Below are 27,972 nucleotides of genomic sequence, written 5' to 3' on the forward strand. Positions count from 1 at the left end.
GGACTGCAGGCGCCCAGCACCACACCTGGCTAATATTTTTATTTTTTGTAGAGATGGATGTCTCACTGTGTTGCCCAGGCTGGTCTTGAACTCCTGGGCTCAAAAGTTTAATACTCCTGACTCAGCCTCCCAAAGTGCTAGGATTACAGGCATGAGCCACCGTGCCCAGCCAAATATTTTTCTGGGTTTTTTTTTTTTTTTTTTTTTTGAGACTGAGTCTTACTCTTGTCGCCCAAGCTTGAGTGCAGTTGTGTGAACTCAGGTCACTGCAGCCTCCATTTCCTGGATTGAAGTGACTCTCCCACCTCAGCCTCCCAAGTAGCTGGACTTATAAAGGCACCTGCACCACACCTGGCCAATTTTTGTACTTTTAGTAGAGATGGGGCTTCACCATGTTGGTCAAGCTGGTCTCGAACTCCTGACCTCCAGTGATCCACTTGGCTCGGCCTCCCAAAGTGCTGGGATTACAGGCGTGAGCCACGGTGCCCAACCCCCTAATTTTTTTTTAACCTAACAAGAGATATGTATTTCTTTGACTCCAAGGAGTACATCCCATAATCATCAGGGCGCACTAAAGGGGCAGGGATGACGCTTGAGAAGAGATGGGGCATTCGGGGCGCTGGGGCCGTAGACAGGGCGAGACTTCAGCAGGCAGCAAGGAGGCCAGGGGCGGACGTGGGGAACACAACTGACATCTGGCCTTTGCCCACACGGGGTGGCTGTGGTCCTGTGGACTGGGATAGTGGGGCACACTGGCAGGGGCAGTTTGAGGGAGAGGATGTCTCACATTGAAACAATACTTTAAAATAAGAGATTTGTCTTCATGGCTTCCATGCCTGTCCATGGCGGAGTAGCAGGTGCAGGACCAGCCTCCCCACTATGAAACCGTCAGCAAGTGAAATACCAGGTGGCACAGGCCGGACTGCCGTCCCTGGAAAGGAGATACATACAGCGTGGCCTTGGTAGCCCCAGCCTTCTGCCTGAGCGCCTTGTACACCGCAGCTAGGGCACCCAGCAGAGCACAAGGCGTCTCCGAGCTCAGGAGGCGGGGTCAGAGTTGAGGGTCGCTTGCGTTTGTGCGGCAAAGCACCAGAGTAAAGGAGCAAACAGAGGCATCACCACAGAAACCTACACGGGTTCCCCTAAGTTTCTGGGTTTGTTCTAAGCTATGAACATGGAGAGTGAGAGTCTTTGAGGGTTGGTGGAAAGCGGCAGGTAGGGAGTGGTGACCTTAGTGGTGAGTCTGAGGGTCCCACAGTGCTGGGAGATAAGCCTCCCCATCAGCCGGTCCGGAGGCGACTTGCGTAAGACCCTAGGCACTCAGCCCATGCCCCCAGAAAGGCCACATTTTAGGAAGAGGGTTCCTCTCGCCCTAGAAAAGGTCTGTTCTAGACTGACCCTAATTGAGCTTTTGGAAAGACCAAGTTTGTCTTCCAGTAGCTCAACTGCTCACCAGACAGACTCATTCATTCACTCTCCAAAGGAAGCAGACAAAATTAACCTCTCAGTGATGTTATGATCTTTCATAATAGCTAGAATCAGAAACTACTTCACAGGGAAAGAAACAGGAAAATAGGATCCCTATACAGGAAACTAAAAAGGTCACGAGAAACTGACTGTGATAGCCGAGAAAAGAGAAAAGAGGGTTTGAGGCCGCCATTATGGGTACACACAAGGGCTCAAGGGAAGTCGTCCTCTTTTTTCTTTTTTCTTTTTCTTTTTTTTTGAGACAGAGTCTCACTCTGTCCCCCAGGCTGGAGTGCAGTGGTGAGATCTCGGCTCACTGCAACCTCCACCTGCTGGGTTCAAGCGATTTTCCTGCCTCAGCCTCCCAAGCAGCTGGGATTACAGGTGTGCGGCACCACACCCAGCTAATTTTTGTATTTTTAGTAGAAACGGGATTTCACCATTGTTGGCCAGGCTGGTCTCAAACTCCTGACCTCAGGTGATCCACCCGCCTCGGCTTCCCAAAGTGCGGGGATTACAGGCATGAGCTACCACACCCAGCCTAGTAGCGGTCTTAATGAACGAACACATGGGAAATTTAGCGGAGTCTCTGAATCTTTGAAGAAGAGCCAATTGGACATTTTAGAACTGAAAAGTACAGTATCTGTACTGAAAAATCTGTTGCATGGGCTTAATAACAGGTTGGAGATGGTAGATGAAAGCCTCAATGAATTTTAAGAGAAATCTTTAGAAATTATCCAAGCTAAAGAAAAAACACAAAAAAAGATTGAAATGAGCAGAGCATCAGTGACGTGGGATAACACCAGGTGGTCTAACATACATGTGATTGGAGCCCCACAGAGAGAGGACACAGAGAATGGGGCATAACAAGTATTTAAAGAAATAATAGCTGAACTATGTAGATGTATAAATCCAAGAAGTTCAGCATACCGTAAGCAGTAGAAGTAAGAGAACACCCTGTCTGGGCGTATTGTAGTCAAACTACCGAACACCAAAGACAACCTCTTGATCGCATCCAGAAAAAAAAGACGTTACACTCAGAGAATAAAGATTCCAATATGTCTGGTTTCTTATAACCACTGGAGGTCAGAGGACGGTGGACTGGCATCTTTACAGTTCTGAAGAAAAACGATTGTCAACCCAGAGTTCTGTCCAGTGACAATATCCTTCAAAAACGAAAGCAAAATAAAGACATTTTCAGATAACTGAAAACTGAGAGAAAGCTTTGCCAGCAGGCACACTATAAGAAATGTTAAAGGAATATCTTCAGGCTGAAGGAATTATTGCTAGGCAGAAACTCATCTATAGAAAGGAGTAAAATCCACTGGAAATGGTAAAGGTAGGTAAATATGAAAAGTTCTCTATTTCTTTTTTTCTTAATTTATTATAGACACAACTGAGGCAAAAACTGTAATATACACGACGTTAGTGCAAAGGAGGGAGGGGATCCTTCCTGAATCTGTAACGTCACTGGCTCTCTAAATTCTACATGAAGCGGAAAATATTAACCCCAGGTCTGTTGTGAGCAGGCGACCTATTGTTAGCCCTCGGGCAGTCACTCAAAGTAGTGCGAAGATATGGAGCTGAGGAGCCCGTGGAGTGACTGAAATGGAGTATTAGACACATTTGCTTATAGTAAGAAGGCAGGAACAGAGGAGCAGACGAAAAACCAGATGAGACTCTGAAAACAAAAAACCAACCAATCAGCCGTATCAATGATTACATTAAATGTAAGTGACTAAATCTTCCATTTAAAATACAGAGATTTAGAATCAGGCCAGGCACGGTGGCTCACTCCTATAATCCCAGCACTTTGGGAGGCCAAGGCGGGTGGATCACCTGAGGTCATCAGGAGTTCAAGACCATCCTGGCCAACATGGTGAAACCGCGTCTCTACTAAAAATACAAAAATTACCTGGGCATAGTGGCTCATGCCTGTAATCCCAGCTACTCGGGAGGCTGAGGCAGGGAGAATCACTTGAACCCAGGAGGCAGAGGTTGTAGTGAGCTCAGATCGTGCCACTGCACTCCAGCCTGGGCAACAGAGTGAGACTCCGTCTCAAAAAAAAAAAAAAAAAAAAAAAGGCCGGGCGTGGTGGCTCAAGCCTGTAATCCCAGCACTTTGGGGAGGCTGAGACGGGCGGATCACGAGGTCAGGAGAACGAGACCATCCTGGCTAACACGGTGAAACCCCGTCTCTACTAAAAAATACGAAAAATTAGCCGGGCGAGGTGGCGGACGCCTGTAGTCCCAGCTACTCGGGAGGCTGAGGCAGGAGAATGGCGTGAACCCGGGAGGCGGAGCTTGCAGTGAGCTGAGATCCGGCCACTGCACTCCAGCCTGGGCGACAGAGCGAGACTCCGTCTCAAAAAAAAAAAAAAAATCAATTTGAAAAAATCAAGTATCAAGTATATGCAGTTTTCAAGAGATATGCTTTAAATATAAAGGTACAAATTAGTTGAAAGAGGAAGGATAAAGATAAAGAAGAATAGACTACATAAACGTACTGGAAAGCTGGAGTGGCTGAATTAACTTTAGACAAAGTTAAGTTGAAGACACGGAGTATTACCGGAGGCGTGCAGAGACATTTTGTGGTAATGAAAGAGTTAATTGATCACAAAGACATAAAGGCGTCACATACTGGAGCTCACAATGTATGAAGCACAAATTGCAGAAGTCAAGGAAGAAGTATACAAATTCACAATTCTGTTTGGAGATTTTAACATCAGTCACTTTCAATAATTGAAATAACAACTACACAAAGAAAATGAGGACACAGAAGATCAGAACGATGCTATCAGCCACTTTGACATAGTCGATGAACCCCTTTACCCCGAAGAACTTCCGAGTGCGTTCCTAAGAAGAGGGTTCTTTCCATTCCCGCAGGGATCCGCTGCAGTAAGTTTAACGTGGTTGCCGTTCTGTGACCGCATCTCCCGCTCGTTTTCCAGTTTGTCATCTGACCTAAGAATAATCTTCATAGCATTTACTTTCCAGAGTAGGGTTAGGCGCTGGGTTTAGTTGTCCGGTCTCTTCTGGGACGTCCATCTTTCATGACACTGATATTTTAAAGTTGTGCATCCCTTTAAATAAACGGTGTTCCTCTTCGGGGTCTGCCCGCTGTTTCCTGTGCTTGTCGTCCCGGGCAGGGTGCTGCTTGTGGGGAGGACCCTCCCACGCCACCTGCCTTGTCCTCCATGACACTGGTCCCCGGTGGGTGAGCCTGTGCTTCGACGTGGTCATCCGGGAATGGAGATACGTCCACAGCACTTCCCATGGCCTGAGAGACGCATGGCGGCCTTCCGCAGCCATGACAGTGACCACGTGGGGAGGCTTCAAATAAGAAACATTTACTCTCCCACAGTTCTCGAGGCCAGAAGTCCGAAATCAGCGTGTCGGCAGTGCCAGTTCCCTCCGAGTCTCTACGGGAGGGTCCTTCCTCGTCTCTTCCAGTCCCTCGGGGCTCCGGGCGTCCCCGGCTTGTGGGCACATCACTCCAGTCCCTGCCGCTTTGCCTCCTCCTCTTTGGTCTGTCTGAGGGTTCCTGGTACCTCTCTCTGATAAGGACGCCTGTGATCAGATAATCCAGGAGGCCCTCACCTCGAGATCCTTAATTACCTCCACAGAGACGCCTTTTCCAAATAAGACGGAGTTCAGGAATTAAGATGTGGACGTGTCTTTCTGGGGACCTCCTTTTAGCCCACTGCCTCGGGCTTCTCTGTAACAAAAATGGGTGCAGATGGCACATCCTGTTTTATTCCCTGTCTATTCACTTAATTATTAAACAATTTTCATTACCTAGTCCTTATGACAATATTGGAAATAACTAAACTTTTTTTTACTTCCCATCAAATGGCAAGCATCTTCCCATCTCACTGACGTTGTCTGACAGCAGCTTTGGGCAGCGTGTCCCGCTCCCGACAGAGGCAGAGGCCGCATGGAGAGCAGTCCGGGTCGCCGCAGAGAGAGCAGGGCCAAGGCCTGGTGCTGGCAGCCTCAGCAGTGCACCGGTCAGGGCCTCAGATGCCACGCGCCCATCTGGACTTCCGCTGCTTGGCGGAGCGTGTGGTGGCCACAGGGCGGTCTGTTACATGAGTTTGCTCATTGCGCCAAGCCCACTGGCCGGCACGTCGGTGGTGGCTCCTGGTTTTTTACTGCTGGAAGTGGCGCCTCAGTGGCCGGCTTTGTGGCGCAGGGATATTTTGCAGGGTTGTGACTTACGGAGTGAACTAAGCTCCCAAGGTGGGCGGCTGGGTCAGGGTGTGCCTGGTGCCTGGTGGACGGGTGCCGCCAGCCCTTACCCAGGGCTGCATGCTCACGGCGGGGGCAGCATGCTGTTGTCCTGTTCCCTACTCAGAACATCCCATTTCCGAAAAACCAGAGCGTTTATAAGTGAAAATAATGTTATTTAAATACACATTTCTCTGCCAAGGAATTTTTCTTGGTTTTGCTCTTTTTTGTTTCTCTGGGGATTTGTGTTTTGCCTTTGCCGTTCCCTTTGGTGTGAACGTTCTTTGTTTATCCATCTGTAAGAGGCCCTGCTGTCCGGGAATTGGGCCTTTGCCTCCAGCAGAAGGTAAACGCGCGTGGAAGGTGTGAGCCCTCGGCCGCATCCCATTCTGCATGCAACGGACTTTGCTTTCCACACGGGGTTCCTCTGTGGAGTCCAGTCTACCGTCTTTCCCCATTTTCACTGCTGCCTTTGGTGCTGCGTCCAAACAGCCTCCAGCACTTTTTCCTTACACTTTTAAGGGCTATTTACATCCTGTTTTAAATTGCTCACCTGTAGTGAATGGAATATGTACTGTGAGGTTGGTTTTCGCACAGTAATGGGAGCACCGCCCATCCATCCGTTCGTCTATCTGTCCGTCTGTCTATCCGTCCGTCTGTCCATGGGAGCCGCACACGCACTGGGTGCTCCCTGCTCTGCCTGGCTTCAAAGCCTGGGTCCTCCCAACAGCCCTGGGACCTAGACTTCCTCTTGGCAGCTCCAGTAAGTGGCAACAGGCAACAGATGTTTGTGAAGACACCTCTTGTTATTACCATTTTATTTTCTCTGTTGTATGAACTTAAACGTTGGGGTGGCAGCGGTCATGTCTGCAGTGAGCCAGTTGCCTCACTGGTGCTGATGCCTGGTACGTGTGGTCCAGCCCCGCCCCCGCCGTCCCCGCGAGCCGCCATCCAGCCCCATCCCCGTGAGCCACCATCCAGCCCCGTCCCCGCCGTCCCCGCAAGCCGTCGTCCAGCCCGGTCCCCGCCGTCCCCACGAGCCGCCGTCCAGCCCGGTCCCCGCCGTCCCCACGAGCCCGCCGTCCAGCCCGGTCCCCGCCGTCCCCACGAGCCGCCGTCCAGCCCCATCCCTGCCGTCCCCGTCGAGCCCGTCCGTCCCCACGAGCCCGCCGTCCCCGCGAGCTGCCACCCAGCCCCGTGCCCCGCCGTCCCCGCGAGCCGCCATGCCCCCGTCCCTGCGAGCCGCCGTCCGTCCCCGCGAGCCGCCGTCCAGCCCTGCCCCCGCCATCCCCATGAGCCGCCATCCAGCGCCGTCCTTGCCGTCCCCGCGAGCCGCCATCCAGCCCCGTCCCCGCCGTCCCCGCGAGCTGCCGTCCGTCCCCGCGAGCCGCCGTCCAGCCCTGCCACCGCCATCCCCATGAGCTGCCGTCCAGCGCCGTCCTTGCTGTCCCTGCAAGCCACCGTTCAGTCTAGCACTTCCCTGTGCCAGGCAAGCCATGGCCCTGCACAGCGGGACCCAGCGTTCCGACATTGCCAGTGCTAGCCGGCACCCCGTCCTGGTGACTGGGTGGGAGGCACAGCAGTCTGGTGGGTGCTGCACCCCCTCTTCTGTGGGGCGGGTAGACATGGAAGCCCCCCAGCTGTTCTCACCCAAAGGTGCTGTTCTTTTCCTGTGGTATTTTTGTTGGTAACTTCTGTAAATAAATCCACACGTTTGGCCTTCACCACATGACAAAGACTTTAGTCCTGATGATGTGGTCAGCTGCAGACACAAGTCAGGAACCGGGCGTGGTTCAGGAGAGCATGGTTCATGATTAAGTTCCTACTACACACTTTCTAGACAGGCCTCCAGCAAAGTTCTTTGTGCTAGGCCAGAAGGTGGAAGATTTCTTACAAATTTACAACTAGCCTGCCCCAAAATGGGGAGCATAAAATTTAACAAATATTTACATGAGGCCTTTTTACAGATGATAAATAGCTGGAACCAAATGTGCTTTTAAATCAAAGGCTTCCTGTAGAAATGGGAGCCCTGTGAAGTGCAAGGGGGCAGGGCCTGTGCGGGGGCCGTGTGCAGCATCTGCAGGCCATCCGGGGTCTGGCTGCCTCCCTAGCACAGAGACCCCAACGGCCTGTCAGTCGGGTGTGGGGGCTCACAGGGGAGCAGGTTCCTGACCTCACAAGGCAGTCAGAGGGAGCGCGTTAACCCCGACCATCCAAAAGCAAAGTCTACGTCCCACCGTCCGAGGAAGGACTTGAGTTTCTTTAAAGAACAAAACAGCAGAACAAACCCCAAGAGAACTGCATGGAGTCGGTGTCTGCTAACGTAAGTCCCAGCTGTTGAGAATATAATAAAAGCTGTGAAAGTAATAAGACGTTTTAGTTTTTCATGTCATTGCCTTAGCTCAAACCTGCTATTTAAAGAATCTTTTATCAGGCAGCCTTGAAATTCAAAATTCAAAGCAGGTGAAGTGACAGAAGAATGCGTTTTGAAACACCCTCAGCCGACGTGAAGGCAGCTGCATCTGGGCTCACCCCTTCTCCACTCAACACTTGTATTTTGGTGGCACTGAGTCACTGAAACTCTTCCAGGCCTTGGTCCCTTCTGATAAAAGCGTGAGGCTGCATCTTTTTAGATCGGGTCTCTTGCCCTGTCACCCAGGCTGGACTGCAATAGCAGCGCGATCTTGGCTCACTGCAGTCTGGAACTCCTGGGCTTAAGCCATCTTCCAGCCTCAGCCCCAAAGCCACTGGGACTACAGGCGTGCGTCACCACACCTGGCTAATAAAAGAGCAAAGCTTTTATTCTTTATGGATTTTAAAAATCAGCTCCTTTTCCTGTCTCTGTTCAACTAAGGTTATGTATTGGGAACATTTTGGGGATAAATTTATTTCTAGCATTAGCCAGTATGTATAGCGGCTGCTTAGAAGGTTTTGGTCATGGAAATGGGGGCAGGGAGTGCATCCTGCAGCCCATGGGGTGCACTCTGTCCCTCCCAGCCTCCTTCCTCAGTCCACGGGGTGCCCTCTCTCCCTCCCACCCTCCTTCCTCAGCCCACGGGGTGCCCTCTCTCCCAGCCTCCTTCCTCAGCCCACGGGGTGCCCTCTCTCCCAGCCTCCTTCCTCAGCCCACAGGGTGCCCTCTCTCCCTCTCAACCTCCTTCCTCTGGAGTGAAAAGCAAATCCAGACTTAATCCTCTTTTACCTATAGTGTGGATCTCTACCGGGTAAGGGATGGTTTAAAAAGACATCAGAGCCGCTGAGGCAGCCACACACCTGATGTGGTTGAAGAATGAGCCTTCCAGCGCTCTGTCCCCGCCCACCTCCCTCACAGCTCAGATGTCGTTTGTCATGGCCTTCACTGTGCTTTTATTGTAATGTCAAGGGGGAAAATCACAGACATATCCAAAGGTCGGATGGTGTAGGGAGCCCTGGGACGGGCAGTGGGCCCTGCGGGCCGTCCCACACCCTGTAGCCTTTCATTCCTACAGATTTCATTAGGCAACGTTGCTGCTTAATGTCTTTAGCGAGATGTAATTCACATACCATAAAACTGCATTTAAAGCAAGCTTGTCCACACGCGGCTCAGGATGGCTTTGAATGCGGCCCAAAGCAAATTCATAAACTTTCTTAAAACATTATGAGTTGTTTTGTTTTTAGCTCATCAGCCATCAGTAGTGTTAGTATATTTTATGTGTGACCCAAGACAATTTTTCTTCTTCCACGGTGGCCCACGGAAGCCAAAAGATTAGACAGCCCTGATAGAAAGTGTACAAGTCAATGTACATATTCATGGACTCTGACGCCATCAGCACCAAGTTTAAAACATTCTGGCCGGGGCAGCTCACATCCGTCATGCCAGCGCTTAAGGAGGCGGAGGCAGGAGGATCGCCTGAGTCCAGGAGTTAGACCAGCCAGGGCAACGTGGCAGAACCTCTATAGAAAATACAAAAATTAGTGGGGCATCATGGTGCAGACCTGTGGTCCCAGCAACCCGGGAGGCTGAGGCGGGAGCATTGCTTCAGCCCAGGAGGTTGAGGTTGTAGTGAGCTTATGCACCACTGCACTCCAGCCTGGGTGATGGAATGAGACCGTGTCTCAAAAAAAAAAATTCTGATCAACCCCAGAAGAAACCTGGCGATCTACGGCCTGTGTCTGTGGACTGGCCTGTTGTGTACATTTCATGTCCACGAGCCACATACTGTGCCTTCTGCGTCGGGCATGGCACTGAGCACCTGAGGCAGGGCTCCTCACACGGGCATCGGTGTGTCCTGCCCGCCTCTTGCAGGACCATAGGTGGCAGAGGGGGTTTCTTCTAGAGTCCAAGGGTAGGTCTTGAGGTGGGGTGGGTTAGAGAGGCCAGAGGCTGAGGCAGGTGTGGGATGTGTTGGAAGCTGTGTGTTCGGTGCATGTGGGGGGGCTCCACATTTGTGATTTGGGGTCCTCTAGACACGCGTGCTACTTGCCTGCAGCTCCACTGTCTGAGGGTGAGAAGCAGGTCACAGCATCACTGAAGCCCCTTTTGGTTGCGATTCAGGCCTTTCCCAGCCTTTCCCAGCAATTCCTTTCATTTAAGATCCATTTTCTAATGATCTGCGCTCGACGTCATGTGATGTCCTTAAATTTTCAGATTCCAAAGGGTGACATTTTTTGTGGCATTTAATTGATGCTGCAAAAAAATAAGCATTAATTCACTCATCCGCAAAATACGTATTTTTAATTTCTGTGGGTACATAGTAGGTGTATCTGGGAATGTGTTTTGGTTGCCTGTTCTGGGCCTGCCTGTGTGTGGGCCGTGGGGAGGGGCTGCTGTTCCCCTAATGCCCGGCGGGCAGGTCCCCCTGGCAGGATTTCCCTGACCCCACACTGTCCTGGGTGCCGGAGTGGGCTTCACTCGGGGGGGAAACTGGGTTTTGGTCGAGACAAGCCAAAGTGTTAATACACGTTTCTTCTTTCGTTTTTCAGGTACTCCTTCGGTAAGTGAGATGCATTTAGAGAAAGCTCTGCGAGAGTTGAGCATTGTGTGTTTGGTATGTATCTTCACACACTTTTCCTGGCCTCTCCCGTTCCTTAGCCTCTGCCATCAGCCTTCCCAGTATGCACGGATGGCAGTGGTGAGCGCTTGTGATCTGATCCGTGCCTCCTCCCTGGATGTGGGAGCTCCTGGGCTTCCAGGTCCCAGGCACCTACAGACGGATGGCCGCACGTGTGATCGTAGGCATCTCACAGGTGTGGTCTCCCCACCGCTGCCCTGGAGCAGAGGCAGAGCACCCACGGGCCCATCCCCCGTGGACACTCAGGCTGTGTGCACCTCGGCATAGAGAAGGTTCATGTTGCTCACGGCGCTAACGCTGGGGGGCACTTTGGCTTGTGCTTCATTTGGTGGAGGGGATCGGAAGTCCTCCCCGTCCACACAACGCAGTCAATACTGGAGGACGGGAAGAGGGCAGCTGCCCAGTGGGCAGGACAGGATCAGAGGACAGTGGGTGCACCCTCCATTGGGCCCAGAGACCTCCAGAATGTCATGGGACACATGGTGGCTTGATAAGTGGACCTGATTCCAGGACCTTGGGAAGAATGACCACTCCCACCCCTGCCTTTCTCCCTGACCTCAGGGCGCAGGTGGAAGCGCCGGTCTTTGCTGGTAAAGGCCCTGGCCTGGGCCTCTCACTCAGGCTGTGTCTGCCCTGACCTCTCTGGCTCTCGGCCCCTTCCTGGGAGAGCAGGGGCGGCCTGTCTGGGCGTGGATCTCTGCCTGCCCCTTTCACTGTCACAGGCCTTAGGGCCTGTGTCCTTGTGGTAGAGGTCACTGTCTTCATGCTTTTATTCCTCACATATTTTCATTCCTTTTGAGCACCAGAGATGCTGGAAATTTGGTTCGAATCAAAGAAAGGAAGAACATCAGAATCTGTTAAAATGTAAATATAAAAGAACCTTATTCCTGATTTTAATCACCTTAAAAGGCCGGTACCTGTCATTGCAGAGGACCAGGCCACCTCGGCCACTGTCACTCATGGGTTTCCTGGCTGCTGGGTGCTACCTGGCTCAGTGTGCACCGTCAGGGCGTGCGGCTCTGCATGCTTACATCTGTTCGTTGTTTCCGTGTTTTTCTTAAAGCAAGAAGCAATGAATTATTTCAGGAATTCCTTTTCAATTTGCATATCTGACACGACCTGGTCGGAACCAGCTGGTTCTGTGCCCTCCAGTTGCGTGGCTGCATCAAGGGAGCAGAGTGCCCACGAGTGTGGGAGCGAGTAGACGTAAGGAAGCTTGTGCGGCGGCTTGAGTCCCCGGGCTCCCCCAGAGTGTGTCAGGAGGAGCCAGTAGATGTAAGGAAGCGTGTGCGGCGGCCTGAGTCCCCAGGCGCCCCCAGACTGTGTCAGGAGGAGCCAGTAGATGTAAGGAAGCATGTGCGGCGGCCTGAGTCCCCGGGCTCCCCCAGACTGTGTCAGGAGGAGCCAGTAGATGTAAGGAAGCGTGTGCGGCCGCCGGAGTCCCGGGCCTCCCCCGGAGTGCGCCAGGAGGAACGAGCAGACGTAAGGAAGCTTGTGCGGCGGCCTGAGTCCCGGGCGCCCCCAGACTGTGTCAGGAGGAGCCAGTAGACGTAAGGAAGCGTGTGCAGCGGCCTGAGTCCCGGACTCCCCCAGAGTGCGTCAGGAGGAGCGAGCAGATGTAAGGAAGCGTGTGCGGCAGCCGGAGTCCCGGGCCTCCCCCGGAGTGCGTTAGGATGCATTCAATACCAAAATGCCCACAGAGAAAACTATACTCTTCAACACTTAGATAAACAAATCTTTTCTTAGTAAATTTTATTTATTTAAAATTATAGCAGGCCAGGAGCAGTGGCTCATGCCTATAATCTTAGCAGTTTAGGGGCTAAAGCTGGATCACTTGAGCCCAGGAGTTCGAGACCAGCCTGGGCAACGTAGCAAGACCCTGTCACCACAAAAAAACTTTAAAAAATTAAAATAGTAAATTATAACAGTACTATTTTTTCCCAGTTCTTATGAGCAGCGAAACCTTTAGGTCCTAACACCTGTATTTAGCAGGAGAAGTCCCTGCTGTCTGATGCTGTGAATCCTGAGCAGTGATGGCGAGACCCAGTCCTTTGAGGCCAGTGCACATGGCCAGCACCGCTGGGGCCACGCACAGGCGGGGGCAGGCTCAGGGAGCAGCGGCTGAAGGTTGTGTGTTCCCCGTGAGCGGGTGGGCCGGGGCAGGCTCAGGGAGCAGCAGCCCATGCGTGTGTGTTCCCTGTGGGGGATGGGCCTGCGAGTGCTGCCCTGTCTCAGCACCGAGGCCACAGGACCCATTGCTGAGGATGAGGAGGCCTGGAGCCCACCCTCCCCGTGCCCTCGCCTGTGAGGCCTCCTGGGGAACACAGCCTCTCAGTAGGGTGTGGGGGAAGCGCCTGGGGAAGTGGACTCCCAGAGGCAGTGCTGGAGCGGCAGAGGCTGTCCAGGGGCCGGGTGACTCTGGAGCCACCTTCCCGTGTCCCCAACCACTTGCTGAAGCAAAAGCAATGGGGTCTGCATGGGGGGTGGGATGTGAGCCTGTGGGGCCGCCGTCAGGGGCTGTGTTCGCGCTCCCAGCCAACGGAAGCCCGTCTTCTGTGCCCGCGTCTCCCTGGGCGTTCTCAGGTGCACATCGCATAGTCTACCTGATTCTTTGCGTCTCCCTGGGTGTTTTCAGGTGCGCATCACACATTCTAACGGATTCTTTAGTGGCAGGTGGTAGTTGTAGGGACTCAGAAGCGAATCGTTGACTCGTTAATGTTAATGTTTTCCGCCTGGGAGCCCTCGTGAGCCTGAGTTTCATGTTGTGTCTGACCCTGCAGCGGCTCAGCACGTCACTTTGGACTGTCGCTCAGAAATTCGGAAGACTCATAGTAGCTTTGGCAGAGCTCTCCCTGCCTTCTGAGCGGCCACGCGTCTTTGAACTCTCTTCCCTGATCTTGGAGAACGTAGAGCTGCCAGTTACTGAGGTATGACGCTGGGCGCTGGGCCTCAGAACAGCTAAACCAAAGGCACTGGAGGTCAGGCTTCCTGACCTGAGACCTCTGGGGAGGCTCCTTCCCTGTGGCCTGTTCAGGGCGGCCTGGGAGAAGGCAGTTTGTGCCTGTGCTCCTCACCTCATCCGAGCCACGTGTGCTTCTGTGTCCATCTCATGCCGTCCTTGTCTTCATTTTGCACAGTGGGCTTTAGTGGAGATCAGGTGGCTCTGGGCATGGGGGGGTGGGGGGTGGGGGCAGTTACCGGGACCCTGCGGCCAGGAAAGCAGCATCCTCCGGCAGTACGCGCCCCCAGGCAGCAGCCAGCTGGCTCCAGGTGGTCCAGGCTTCCAGGGCCCCCACCCAGCCCGGCCACTGGCACATGTTTTTACAATTAATTAAAGCTAAGTGAAATGAAAAGCTCTAGTCTTTGGTTGCGTTGGCTGCACCTCACGTCCTCTGCAGATAGCTGTGGCTTCCCTGCTGGGCGGTCCCATGCCTTTTTTTTTTTTTTTTTTTTTTTTTTTTTTGAAACAGAGTCTCGCTCTGTTGCCCAGGCTGGAGTGCAATGGCGGCAATCTTGGCTCACTGCAATCACCGCCTCCCAGGTTCAGTTATCTGCCTCAGCCTCCCGAGTAGCTGGGATTACAGGCACCCGCCACCAGGCCCGGCTAATTTTTGTATTTTTAGTAGAGATGGGGTTTCACAATGTTGGCCAGGATGGTCTCCATCTCCTGACCTCAGGTGATCCGCCCGCCTCGGCCTCCCAAAGTGCTGGGATTACAGGCATGAGCCATTGTGCCTGGCCCCAGACCATTCTCAACCCAGCACAGTCTGCAGAAGCTGCCAGTCAAAGATCCTAACATTTCACCAGCAGCAAATCCTATCTTCTGAGGGCTCACGGCTGGGTGTGGGCTCCCCGGGACATGCTCTCATGATGCTGTGGGCGTGAGCGGGACCGGCCTGAAATACACACAGCCGCTGTTAGTGAAATGGCTGCCGGCTGGGGAGTTGTACACCCCGCTTCGCTAGTGTCTTCCTTTTTCTCAGGATGACCACACCATCCACAGAACGTTTACGTTTCTTTTCAAGTCAGGGTCTTGCTCTGTCGCCCAGGCTGGAGTGCAATGGCACAATCTCAGCTCCTTGACCTCCCAGGCTCAGGCCATCCTCCCGCCTCGGACTCCTGATTAGCTGGGACTACAGGCACACCGCCATGGCCAGCTGATTTTTAAACTTTTTGTCAAGACGGGGTCCCACTGTGCTGCCCAGGCTGGTCTTTGGGTCTCTGTTCGCATCTCTCTCCTGTTGTAAGAGCGCCTCCGGTGAGCTCGCCTGCTGCTGTCCTGGGCTTTGTGTCCCAGGGCCCTGCGCCCCATTCAGACGGACGCGACTGCTGGGCAGGAGGAAGCCACATTCGTCGGGGCTGCGCTTTCCAGGACACAGGAAAACCACAATATTTGTTAAACCCCATTCTGCCGTCCGTGTTTCTGCTGGAGTTTAGATAGAGCTGAGCTTTGAGGGCTGCTGAGTTTGGTAAATTCACTTCAAAGAAGGAGCCTGACGGTAATGAATTCTGCAGCCCCAAGCGCGGCTGCTTCCTGCCGCCTGCGGCGAGTGCACCTTTTGATATTCAGTGAGCCTGGATCTGGGAGTCTCTGGAGCCTCCAGCCGCCCTTGTGCATTGGAAAGGATGCAGGAACCCGAGAGGACCCGCAGCAGTGGGTGGCGGGGCTCCGTGGGGCGGCTGCTTTCCCTCCAGGACCAGGCCGCTTTTGCCGGCAATGCACCGTCCCCCAATGTGTGGGCCTGTCCCCCCAGCTTGGCCCCATCCCCCGAGTGTGGGCCCTGTCCTCCAGCGTGGTCCCTGTCCCCCCAGCACTGTTCCCATCCCACATGGGGCACCATGCCTAGCACCTGGTTCTGTGAGGAGAGCAGGCTCTAGGAAGGGGCTCCCGTCTGCAGAGTTTGGTGAGGTTGAAACAGCAAAGGCCACAGCCGCTGTTCTGGGACTGAGACCAGGGCCGGTCCCTAGTGCTTCTGGAGACACTTTCTGGCCCCTCCCAGGCCTGGGCAGCTGGAAGGGATGGCCGGGCTTTCAGGCATGGGCACGGGATGGGACAGCATTGTGACCCCACTGGCCGCTGGGATGTGACCAGGGGAAGGAGAGACTCATGGTGAGGGGTCCTGGAACCAGGGGGCAGCCTTTTGTGAGGAGGGGGCAGAGGCCACAGGGGCCGCGGCAGGGCAGGGCTTCCTCCGGCTCAGCTCCCGGGCCATTTTGCAGGGTTCTTGTGCCCAGATAGAGTCCCAGAGGAAGAACAACAGGTTCCCAAGGCCTTTGGAGTGTTTTAGGCCCCCAAAATGGTTTTGTAATTTATTTGTGATTTTAGCCTGATGGACTTGGGTGTTTGTAGGTGTCTGCCTCCAGGCGATCCTACCCCATCTTGCACCACTGGGTCCCCTGGGGGTATTAGGTGGGCTCGTGGGGTGTGGGGATGGGCTCGTGGGGGCGGGGGGTGGGCACGTGGGGGCGCGGGGGTGGGTTCAGGGGGTGTGGGGTGGGCACGTGGGGGTGCGGGGGTGGGTTCAGGGGGCATGGGGTGGGCACGTGGGGCGTGGGGTGGGCACGTGGGGGCGCGGGGGTGGGTTCATGGGGCACGGGGTGGCTCGTGGGGAATGGGGATGGGCTCGTGCAGGGGACCAGGCGGTTGGTGGTGACTGCCTGAGGGGAGGGGCTGGACACCTTGCCCCGCTGCTGCCTCAGGGTGAAGTGAGGGTGTCAGCTGAGGACGTGCACAGGAGTGAGGGTCCTGGGATCCAGGGAAGGGTTCTGGAAGTCTCCACCTTCCCAGGATATTCCTTTGTAGGAAGTGGGTTCTGTTTCTTACTACAGTCCCATCCAGGTGAGCGCTGGACACGTCAGGGCCTGGGGGAATTTGGGGTCCTTGGAGTAAGAAGCTTCGTTGATGAATGACTGGTTTATCCTCATCTTCTGCAAGGCCAATGCCAGCTGGTCTGGGGCGTTCGTCTCTGCTGGGCCAGGTGTCCGCACAGACACACAGGCAGCCCGGGTCTCATTGGGACTGGACTGCGGTTAAGCTGAAAACACGTGGAGGCCGTGGGGGGACGTCCACGTAGCGGGTGTGAGGAACGACTCTCAGCGGCAGCAGTGCTCCTGTGTGAGCCGTGGAGGCGGGACCGGGGGCTGTCCCAGCGTCGGTGCCTGTGCGGGGCAGCGGCCGGGTCTCATTGCAGGTTGTGCTGGAACTCAGCTGTGTGTCGCTACGTTAGGAGGCCTTCCCAGTGCCCCGGGCCCCTCCTGGGTTTTGCTGCTGTGCTCTTGCCAAGAGGGAAACTTCCCCACCTCTCAGGTCTGCTTTCTGGGCTGTCCCCACGCAGGCCGAGTGTCGCCAGGCGTGTGCGGGGCCCCAGACACCCCAGACACTAGGGTGTTTTCCATTGCAGCAGCACCTCTTGCCAGCCGTTGTGAATTAAATGCTCCGTGTGACCCTTCACCCTTGCTGCTCTTAAATTCATGCTTTAAAAACAGCGTAATGAGGGGTTTACTGGCCCAAGTGGAAGTTTTTATTAAGCCCTATTAGTGCTGGAGCAGAGCCTGCCTGCAGGAAGCGATTGCTGGGTGAGCTCTGAGCCTCCTGGGCTGCGCCAGGCTCCACCAAGCAGCCCCAGTCCCCGCCATGCAGAGCCCTCCTGCCCCTTTAGCTGATGGCCCTTCCCTCCCCTTCCCAGCTCCCAGGGTCAGGAATGCAGTTTCTTTTAATTAAATTATTCCCTAATCAGTGGCAGCCTTGATGGTCTCTGCCGGGAACTGGCCCAGCTGCTAGGCTGCAACCAGTGGGCTGAGCCAGCCCCTCTCTGGGTCCTTTCCTTCGTACTCCTGCATTGATTTAATTGCACGGCCCCTCCCTGGGGGAGAAGCGTCCTGTAGAGTGTGGTTCCAGAGGGTTCCCGCAAACCGCGAGGCAGAGCCCTTCCCCATCACCTGGGGCGGGCGTGACTGTGGTCCTGCGTGTCTCTGGTCTCAATGTCTGGTTGTGTTCTTCATAGGAAGGACAGGGAAGCCCACTTGGGTGACGTTTAGAGCCCCCACGTGACATGAGCTAGCCGTGAACCATTTCCACGGGCCATTTCCAAGATGAGAAAGGGCTCTTGACCGGCTTCTGCTGCGTCCTCACCACGAGTGGCCCTTGGTTGGCATGAGAGAAGGAGAGGCTGCCCTCAGACTGCACTGCATCTCTGGAGGCCTCTGGGCCTGAGTCTCCGCCTGGATGCAGTAGCCCTTCTGGACCCTCCAGTGCTCTCCACTGGGGTCTTGGGGTCTTTCTTGGCTCCAGGAGTGGTGTTCTCGCCTGGTGGCTTCTCTGTCACTACTTGCCAGGCTGTCTGTCTTCTTGGGCTACTGGGACACCACCGTAGGCCCGGGGTGCTGCCTAGGGAGGACTCGGGGAGAGGAGAGGTGGCAAATGGGGACCTGAGGAGCAACTGGCATCCTGGCTGTGACCTGCAGGCTCCCTGGGGTGCTACATGCAGCCAGCACAGTGAAGGAGAAGAGGAAGCCTCTGGGTGGACGCCAGGGCCCCTTAGGGTGTGTGCCGTGGTGCCGGGTTCCACCTTCTTCACACGTGTACGTGCACATCTGTGGTGGGCACTTGTTTTCAGTGTAGTCTTTTTTCATCTAATTTTCATCCACCCTATGTTAACCTCCTGTTCTATCTGTCCTTATCTTTATGCCAACTCAGATTTGTACCCAAGTGCAGACATATGCAAACACACGTGCACACATGCACACACAGAGACACACGTATGCAGATCATATGCAAACACGTGCACGCATGTGCACACAGACACGCAGATCATATGCAAACACACCTGAATGCATGCACACACACGCATGCAGACCACATGTAAACGTGAACGCATGCATACTTATGCAGATCGTATGCAAACGTGCACACATGCACACACAGACATGTATGCAGATTATATGCAAACACATGCACATAGGTGCATGCAGATCATATGCAAACACGTGCACACGTGCACACAGCCACACATGTATATCATATGCATACACGTGCACACATGCGCACAGACATGTATGCCAATCGTGCAAACACGTGCACGTATGCACACAGACCCACATATGAGGATCATATACAAAAGTGCACACATGCGCACACACGTATGCAGATCATATGCAAACACGCACACATGCACGCAGACACGTATACATATCATATACAAACACATGCACACACGTGCACACATTTGCAGATCATATGCAAACACGTGCACACACGCATATGCAGATGATGTGCAAACAGCACACACATGCACACAGACATGTATGCAGATTATATGCAAACACATGCACATGCACACAAGGCACGTATGTAGATCATATGCAAACACATGCACACAGACACATGTATGCAGATCATGCAAACACATGCACACATGCAGATCATATGCAAACACGTGCACACATGTGCACACAGAGACACATATGTAGATCATGTGCAAACATGCACACACGTAGACACATATGCAGATGCACACACAGGATTTAGGGGTAAATGTTTGCTTTACTCAAACAGGGCCATATTAGATACATTTCTTTCATTGCCTTTTTTCCATTTACTAGTATCTGATGGAAATTATTAAGTTGAACCTAGAAGAAAACGATGTATATATGTATATATAAATTATATATGTATTTTTTTTTTTCTGAGACAGGGCCTTGCTCTGTTGTCCAAGCTGGACTGCAGTGGCACAATCACAGCTTGTTGCAGCCTTGACCTCCCCTGACTCAAGTGATCCTCCCACCTCAGCCTCCCAAGTAGCTAGGACCACAGGCGTGAACCACCACATATAATTTTTTAATTTTCATTTTTATAGAGACAGGGTCTTGCTATGTTGTCCAGGCTGGTCTCGAACTCCTAGGCTCAAACCGTCCTCCTGTCTTGACCTCCCAAAGTGCTCCAGGGGATTACAGGCATGAGCCACCACACCCACCGAGAAAACAGATTTTAAAGTCCGTTTTGTCTCATTCACGTGAACGTTAACTTCTTGTTGGTTTTGAATTTCTCCCATCACGTTGTTATCCATTGCTATTTCAAAGCCATGGTTCTCTCTTTACTATGCAGGATTCTCAGCTCCTGAGGAGCGGTTTTGTCGCTGTAATTCATACTTCCAGTCCTGAATCCGCTTGGGTGGCTTTAATCTAGAATCTTCCGCATCGCTTTTTAGTTGTTTTTATGTTAGACTGTGTGGATGCCGGATGTTTGGTGGCATCGCTCTTCGTTCCTGTGGATTAGTGGCAGTGACAGTGAGCTTGGAGCTTCCTGTGTGGCCCTGTGGTGGCTGAAGAGGGCGGTTTCATCACCACCCGTTCTGCAGGGGGCAGCTGAGCCCCGCAGGCGTTCAGGGACTTGCTCCCAGCATCCCACGGATGAGGGTCTGCTTCGCGCACTCCTCCCCTCCACCCTCCCGCTGCCAGCCACAGGGCATAGTCTGTGCGGTGGCCTTGCCGCCCCCTAGCAGGCCTGCGTCCGTTCTCCCGCCTGGGGCTTAATACTTGTTTCCTCCTTTTCCCCACTGCCCATTGCCAGAACCGCCGTAGATCATCCCCTTCGTGGGTCTTTTCAAAGAGCTGGTTTTATCTATCAGAATTTAAAAATATACTCGAGCTCATTAATTTTTGCCTTTTGTAGGTTGCTTGCTTTTTCTGGGAGAAAGGGGTTTATCATTTCCACTGCCTGGAGTTGGTTGATTCAGCTGTTTTCCATCTCTTCTTCTCTGCTAATGAAAGCCAACTGGAGGGCGGCCACCCTCTTCTGGCTGTGTCCCTGCCCCACCCCATCACCTGAGGCCCCGTGCTGCCCCGACAGTGGCCGATGATGTGGTTTTATAACCTTCAGCGCTGATGCCTTTAGACCAAGGACCACCTGGAGAAATGCTTCGAAAATGCCACACGCTCAGGGTTTTACAGGTGACCTTTTGTTTCTTAACTTTGATTTTATTACACTGTGGCCAATGTGGCCTGAGGATTGTTCTTTTAAGTATTAAAAAAAAAATTCGGCATGTGTATGATTAGTCCAATTGTATTACCTGACTTATAATACTAACAGAAGTACCTGTCTTATCAGTTCTCAGCCAAATGCTGTTCTCCAGACAACCCTTTTATCACTTCCAGCACTTACTCCGGCATTTATCTGTCTTTCTGACTGATGGGTTTATATGGATTATTCTTCGCACATCACAGTTAGACACTGTGTATACATGTCCTCTTATGAATGACAGGGATTGCCCTCACACACCCTAATGTTCTTCTCATTAGTAAGCTATGTCACAAATACGATTTTTATTAGTTTAATAGTCTTTATTTTGACTCTGTAAATATTGTGACTGCGGAGCCAAGTAGTGAACTATAATAACTTCTTTTCTAATAACGCTTCCTTTTTTTTGGAGTTCATAGTTGCCTCTTCTTTTTTGATTGGCTTGGTTTTTCATCGCTGATCATCTCTCACTAATTTCTTCCAACCGTACCAGTGCAACTGGTCAACCCTTTCCAATACTGTTGTTTTTACAGAATCAAACACATTAGACAATCCATCAGTTTTTTTCTCTCCACTTTGTGAAGATTTCCACTCGGGATCTCATTGTTACTGCTTGGAGCAGATGCTTTGTAGGTCTGTGGATCTGGAGATTGTGGGGCAGGTTCTCTGCCAGATGGGGTGCCACTGACGAGTTTGTCCCTCTGCCCATCCCAGGGATCCTAAGATGGTTCCCCGGAGCAGGTGACCTCACTGCACTGAGGGTAAGCCTCAGAGTCCACAGCCCTTCCTCCGCTTCCTTCTAAAGCAGTGTTCTTCTGGAGGATTTCTTTTTTTTTAGAGATGGGATCTTGCTATGTTGCTCAGGCTAGTCTCAAACGACTGGGCTGCAGCTGTCCTGCCACCTCAGCCTCCCGAGTAGCAGGGACTGTCCGTGCAAACCACCAGGATCCTTTTTAAACTCTTTGCGTGATCACATTTATAGAAAGACATGTAAAAGCAGCTGCTGAGATGGGTCCTTCTCTCGGCTTGTCCAGCCGTGGTGGTCACTGTCTGGTAGGGTGAGCCATTGTCGTCCTCACACGGCCCTGTGGGGCTGCCCTGCCGGGCAAAGGCATGTGCGTCCGGAGTTGTGCGAGCAGCAGAGAGGCCAGAAGCTCTTTTGGTCCCATCAGACACTGTTGTGGCCACCAGCTGGGGGAGACGCAGACACAGGTGCAGGTTCGGTGCATGGCCCCAGGCAGGAGAGACAGACAAAAATACAGACTCTGGTCCCCACGCCCTCTGCCGCCGCCCGTCCCGCGCTTCCCCTGCTCTCTATGACTCTGGTCCCCACGCCCTCTGCCGCCCGTCCCGCGCCCACCCTGCTCCCTGACTCAGGCCCTGCACCCTCTGCCGCCCGTCCTGCGCCCACCCTGCTCCCTGACTCAGGCCCCACGCTCTCTCCCCTGCTCCCTGACTCAGGCCCCACGCTCTCTGCCACCCGTCCCGCGCTTCCCCTGCTCCCTGACTCAGGCCCCACGCTCTCTGCCACCCGTCCCGCGCTTCCCCTGCTCCCTGACTCAGGCCCCACGCTCTCTGCCACCCGTCCCGCGCTTCCCCTGCTCCCTGACTCAGGCCCCACGCCCTCTGCCGCCCGTCCTGCGCCCACCCTGCTCCCTGACTCAGGCCCCACGCTCTCTGCCGCCCGTCCCGCGCTTCCCCTGCTCCCTGACTCAGGCCCCATGCCCTCTGCCGCCCGTCCTGCGCTCCCCCTGCTCCCTGACTCAGGCCCTACACCCTCTGCCGCCTGTCCTGTGCTCCCCCTGCTCCCTGACTCAGCCCCTCCACCCTCTGCCGCCCGTCCTGTGCTCCCCCTGCTCCCTGACTCAGCCCCTCCACCCTCTGCCGCCCGTCCTGCACTCCCCCTGCTCCCTAACTCAGGCCCTGCACCCTCTGCTGCCCGTCCTGCACTCCCCCTGCTCCCTAACTCAGGCCCTGCACCCTCTGCCGCCCGTCCTGTGCTCCCTCTGCTCCCTAACTCAGGCCCTGCACCCTCTGCCGCCCGTCCTGTGCTCCCCCTGCTTTGTGATGCTGCCAGACAACCATCTCCTGTTTTTGTCTTTCCAGCCCTGGATCAAGCTCCCTGAGAAGTCTAGTGGGGAAGGGTGTTCAGAGACCAAGATGTGGGTGCTGGGGTGCCTGTTGCTACTGGGGAGCTGCGGCTTCTCAGCCTCTCAGCGGGCAGAGTTAGGAAATATGTGGCTGTTCAGGAAGCCACGCGATGGGGAGGAATGAACTGTGGACAGCTTGGGACCCTCGCAGGCCACAGTGCGCCGTGCCGGTGTCAGCAGCTGCCGCGTCCTCCTCGCCCCTGCTCTGTTTTATCATGAAGCAGATTCCAGGCATCACATTCCCGCATTGGGAAACGTTCCTCATACACCTGAAGACAGGGCCTTTGCAACAACACAACCAACACCACATCACACCTGAAAACCGAGCGACTTTCTTCACGTCCATGTTAGTAATGCCTTTTCTCCGCTGTTTGTCCACACGAGGGCTGGCCGCGTTGGGTGGACGCCCACACGCTGTCTCCCCGCTTCAGGTCCTGCTGGGTCAGTTCTCCCGTGGCCACTCTGCCTGCCTGGCTGCCGGTCACTGTGGGCTTGGGGGGAGAGCTCACGGCTGGATCAGAACCCACTCTGTGGCCCCCTCGCGAGGTGGCTGCCTTCTCCCATCTCGCCGTGGAGGTGAGATTGTGCGGGGACCAGCGCTCCCTGATCTGCCCGTGAGATAGCCCCTGGGTGGTTGCTGCCGAGGAGCATGGCTGGGCGGGACAGGGTGCCCCGGTCTGCCTGGACGTTAGGCTGGGCCCGCGGGACAGGGTGCCCCGGGCTGCCTGGACGTTTGGCTGGGCCCGTGGGACAGGGTGCCCCGGGCTGCCTGGATGTTTTCTGTCCAGGCCACCCTCCCTCGTCGCCTCTGTCCCATGTCGGCTGTTTGGAATGTGTCGCCCTGGGCCTCACCTGGGATAAACAGCGGCTTCTCTCCCCTTACGCCTCAGCTGCGGGGGAACGCTGCTTTCCAGGCCTGCCCGCAGGGTTTTTAATGTTCCACCCAGACCTTGCTGACACCTCTCAGTGGCTGAGCCTGTTTCTGTAGATTCTCTTACTTGTGTTTTGTTTTTAAATTTTCTATGTAGTTAATCTTTTTTACATTTCAAACCTTTTAACCTTTATTGTTTTTCTCCTAAGAACTGTATAGTAGGCCGGGCGCGGTGGCTCAAGCCTGTAATCCCAGCACTTTGGGAGGCTGAGACGGGCGGATCACGAGGTCAGGAGTTCGAGACCATCCTGGCTAACACGGTGAAACCCCGTCTCTACTAAAAAATATGAAAAAAAAAACTAGCCGGGCGAGGTGGCGGGCGCCTGTAGTCCCGGCTACTCGGGAGGCTGAGGCAGGAGAATGGCGTAAAAACCCGGGAGGCGGAGCTTGCAGTGAGCTGAGATCCGGCCACTGCACTCCAGCCTGGGCAACACAGCGAGACTCCGTCTCAAAAAAAAAAAAAAAAAAAAAAAAAAAAAAAAGAACTGTATAGTAAAACCCGCATAGGAACCGCCTGGATGCTGTGGGTTCTGTTTACGGGGTTTGCTGTGTCATTATTTAGTGGGTCTGCTCGCCCGTGACCCCCGTCCCTGCGTTGATGCTTCAGCGCACGTCAGGGTGGGGCTGGCATCAACGCTTCCCCAGGCGCTTCAGCCTGCACATCGTTAGCTGGAACTCACCGCACATTGCGTCTTTCCCTTGATAAAAAACTTGCATGAGCCCCATCAAGGTATAGAGAGTGGCCGTCACCCCAGAAATTCCCGTCATCCTCACTCGTCACCACTCCCATTTGTACGAAGATATAACTGTCTTGTTCTAAGGTCGAGTCCCTGTGAGCACTCGTGGAGCGTTTTGTCTCCGCACCCACACACTCCGCCGGGGGTTTGGCTTTGTACCGGTGCCTGGCTCGCAGGTGAACTTTGCACAGGGCCTGTCTGGTCAGCATCTCTGCAGGAAGCGCAGGTCCATGTGCCCACCCAGGAGGTCGTGGACCCAGCGGCCCCTCAAGAAGGGCTATGGTGACTGTGTTCACCACAGGAGGGCTTTGCGCTGTCTGAAAAGGGGAAGAGACTGCCCCAGTGGAAGCAGATTTGTAGGTGATATTAGGGAAGCTTCCTCCTGTCTTCTACTTACCTGGACTTCTTATCATCCAAGGCATCTGACTCACAGTCTTACCTTCTTGAGTTACCTCCAGAAGAAAATGGTCCTTGTTTCACTGAGTGCCTTCTTTTTTTTTTTTTTTTTTTTTTTTTTTTTTTTTTGAGACGGAGTCTCGCTCTGTCGCCCAGGCTGGAGTGCAGTGGCCGGATCTCAGCTCACTGCAAGCTCCGCCTCCCGGGTTCCCGCCATTCTCCTGCCTCAGCCTCCCGAGTAGCTGGGACTACAGGCGCCCACCACCTCGCCCGGCTATTTTTTTGTATTTTTTTTAGTAGAGACGGGGTTTCACCGTGTTAGCCAGGATGGTCTCGATCTCCTGACCTCGTGATCCACCCGTCTCGGCCTCCCAAAGTGCTGGGATTACAGGCTTGAGCCACCGCGCCCGGCCTCACTGAGTGCCTTCTAAGCACAGTCTGTGATGGGGCCCGTTCTGTCCTGTCCTGGCCTTGCTGAGCACTGAGACAGAGACCCGGGCAACCTGCTGACTGAGGCCAGCTCCCGCCACACCTGCACTGGGCCACGTGTGCCGAGTTGCTTCCTCCTTCAGGCTCTGATGACACTGGAAGCTCCCCGGGGAGAACGCAGCGTCCTTTGCTGCCGGAGACGCCTGCAGATGCCCGTTCTGGGCACGTGGGGGCCCCTTGGGAAGGGTCTGCGCCTGGCTCCCTCTCTCCATCTGTCCCTTGTTTCCGACGGACAGGAAAGCGACGGTCATTCCTAGCATTCCAATGTAACGTGTTACTTTTCTCTGATGACTTTGGGGATTTTATCTTCGGTTGCCAGTTTTTTGACTATGATAGGCCTACTTTTTACCAAATTTGGAAAATTTTTGCCCATATTTGGGGGAGGGGTTGCCCCATGTTCTGTCTCCTCTCCTGTGGCTCCGCCAGCGTGGACGTCAGGCCTCTGCCTGCCTTTCACCAGCTCCCGGGCCCTGTACTTCTGTTTGCTGTTTTCTAAAAGCCTCTCGTCTCTAGAGTGAGTCATTGGGGCTGCTGTGTCTTCGTGTTCACCGCGTTTTCTTTCTGTTCTCCACGCTGCTGCTGAGCTCACCCAGGGCATTTGTGCTCTGGAGATTTTCATTCTCAGTCTGGAGTGGGCCTGGCCTTCCTCCGAGGCTGTGCGTCTCTGCTGAGCTCTCCGGCCCGCCTGCCTGGCAGCGCGTTTTCCTCCACTTCCTCGCCCTGATGCTTTCCTGCGTCCGTGTGGAACCGGTGCTTGGGGTGCAGTGCTTAGAGAGGGGAACGTGGACACGCAGTGCGTGCTGTGGGGGCCGATGGGCCGGGGCCAGTGTGGATGCCGTGTTGGGGGCTGAGCCAGTGGGCCGGGGCCGGTGTGAATGTCCTGTCCAGCAAGGCCGTGGAGGTGGCGTCCAGACAGAGTCTTGACCAAGGCCAGAGGGATGGTGCTGGGGGCAGGAGCCTGACTGCCTGGAGGAAGGGTGTCCCGGGGTGAAGCCGTGCGGTGGGGACCCCAGCATGGGTGCTGGCTGCCTCACCCTTGCCCCCAAGTTCTGACTGTGTGTCCCCGTGAGGCTCCTACCAGGGTGGCCCTGCCACCTGACGTGGCTGAAACCCAGTCCTCTCTACACACCAGTGTTTCTAGCAAAACACTTCTGTCTTTCTCCCCAGTACCTCCAGGATGTGGGCCTGAGGACATCGCTGCCTCCTTCAGTTGCTGCTAACTGAGGCCCCCCAAGAGTGACCCACATGAGACTGCGGCCCAGACGCCCTTCCTGCCCTCAGGGGCCCACACTGTCCAGAGCGGGTCTGTGGGTGGGATGCCCACAGCAGCCTCCAGGCCCCTTGTCTGTCGGGCCTGTGCCCTGGTGCTGCGGGCACTGCTGTCCTCATGGGAGCACTGGAGACGTGAGCTTTCTCATGGGGGCTCAGCGGTGATGGAGGTGGAGCGGGGAGCTCTGTGTGTAGGTCCTGACAGAGATGAGGCAGAGGCCACAGGGCCGCCCTGACCCCTGCCCCGGGCATGTCGGGTGATTCCCGCCCACTTCCCAGGTGTGCCAACCCCCATGTTCCTTCTCTGAGTGTGTGAGCTCACACAACCCCCAAACACACCGCCTCCACGTGGGGTGGGTCCTGCCTGCTGGCCACACTGAGCACAGCTGGAAATGCCGACTGCCGAGTGTCAGGGGAGGGTCTGGAAAAGCCACGAGTGAAAACAGACCGTCCCCGAGACTGTGTGGTGAGGGGAACACCCGCTTCTCAGTCTGGGGGCCCATGCTGACACTCCGACGGCCCACGCGGGTGTCACAGCAGGGACATGGACACTGCTGGGCTGTGAAGCTCCAGCCCAGGAGCCCCCATGGGAGGGGCAAGCAGATGTCGTGAGCTCGTCCCACGGCTGCTCGGGAGTGAGACCCACATCCCACAGGTGTCTCTGAGCAGGTGCCCACCCCAGGACTGGCTGAGAGTCGGGGTGCACCCCAGGACCCTGGCCCCGCATGAGAGTTGGGGTGCACCCCGGGACAATGGCCCCACATGAGAGTTGGGGTGCACCCCGGGACAGGAGCCCCACCCCAGCCCTGGCTGATTGTCGGGGTGCACCCCAGGACACTGGCCCCACGTGAGAGTCGGGGTGCACCCCAGGACACTGGCCCCACATGGTCACTTAAATTCACATCCAACTGAACCAAAGTTAAATGCAATGTCAAATGTGCTTCTCAGCCACGCAGGCTGCCTTTGAGTGCTTCAAGGCCTGAGGGGCCGGGGCCCTTGAGGCACGCTGGGACCAGGACAGCTCCGTGGGCACAGCGTCCCCGCAGCCCACGATGGCCAGCACTTTTCTGGGGTCTCATGAGTCACTTGGAGGCTCGGCATATTTCAGCCATTTTTCACTCCCAGGACACAAAAAACAAAGAAATGGTCATGTGTGGTGCCTGCCAGCCTGACGTAGGTGAAATACTTGGAATGCATTAATCCTAAACACTCTTTGCCGCGAAGTCTAATTTCCGTG

General features: G+C 54.6%; 3 protein-coding genes across 3 annotated transcripts in view; 2 read left to right on the top strand and 1 right to left on the bottom strand.

Annotated features, from left to right (window-relative positions):
- Positions 1-13,054, bottom strand: part of UBE2I (ubiquitin conjugating enzyme E2 I) — a 395,011-nt gene extending 381,957 nt beyond the window's left edge. Inside the window, exon 1 of the mRNA XM_050774772.1 lies at positions 13,037-13,054. The gene's annotated coding sequence lies outside the window, so the exon portion shown is untranslated. The remainder of the gene's footprint in view (positions 1-13,036) is intronic.
- The window catches only part of RPUSD1 (RNA pseudouridine synthase domain containing 1), a 296,072-nt gene that overhangs the window by 149,005 nt on the left and 119,095 nt on the right, over positions 1-27,972 (top strand). The gene's annotated exons all lie outside the window — the stretch shown is intronic.
- The window catches only part of LMF1 (lipase maturation factor 1), a 105,936-nt gene that overhangs the window by 19,168 nt on the left and 58,796 nt on the right, over positions 1-27,972 (top strand). Inside the window, exon 3 of the mRNA XM_050774709.1 lies at positions 10,660-10,670. Within this exon, the coding sequence (XP_050630666.1) occupies positions 10,660-10,670 (11 nt within the window). The remainder of the gene's footprint in view (positions 1-10,659; positions 10,671-27,972) is intronic.

This window comes from Macaca thibetana, chromosome 20 (genome assembly GCF_024542745.1).
Source record: "Macaca thibetana thibetana isolate TM-01 chromosome 20, ASM2454274v1, whole genome shotgun sequence".
NCBI lineage: Eukaryota > Metazoa > Chordata > Mammalia > Primates > Cercopithecidae > Macaca > Macaca thibetana.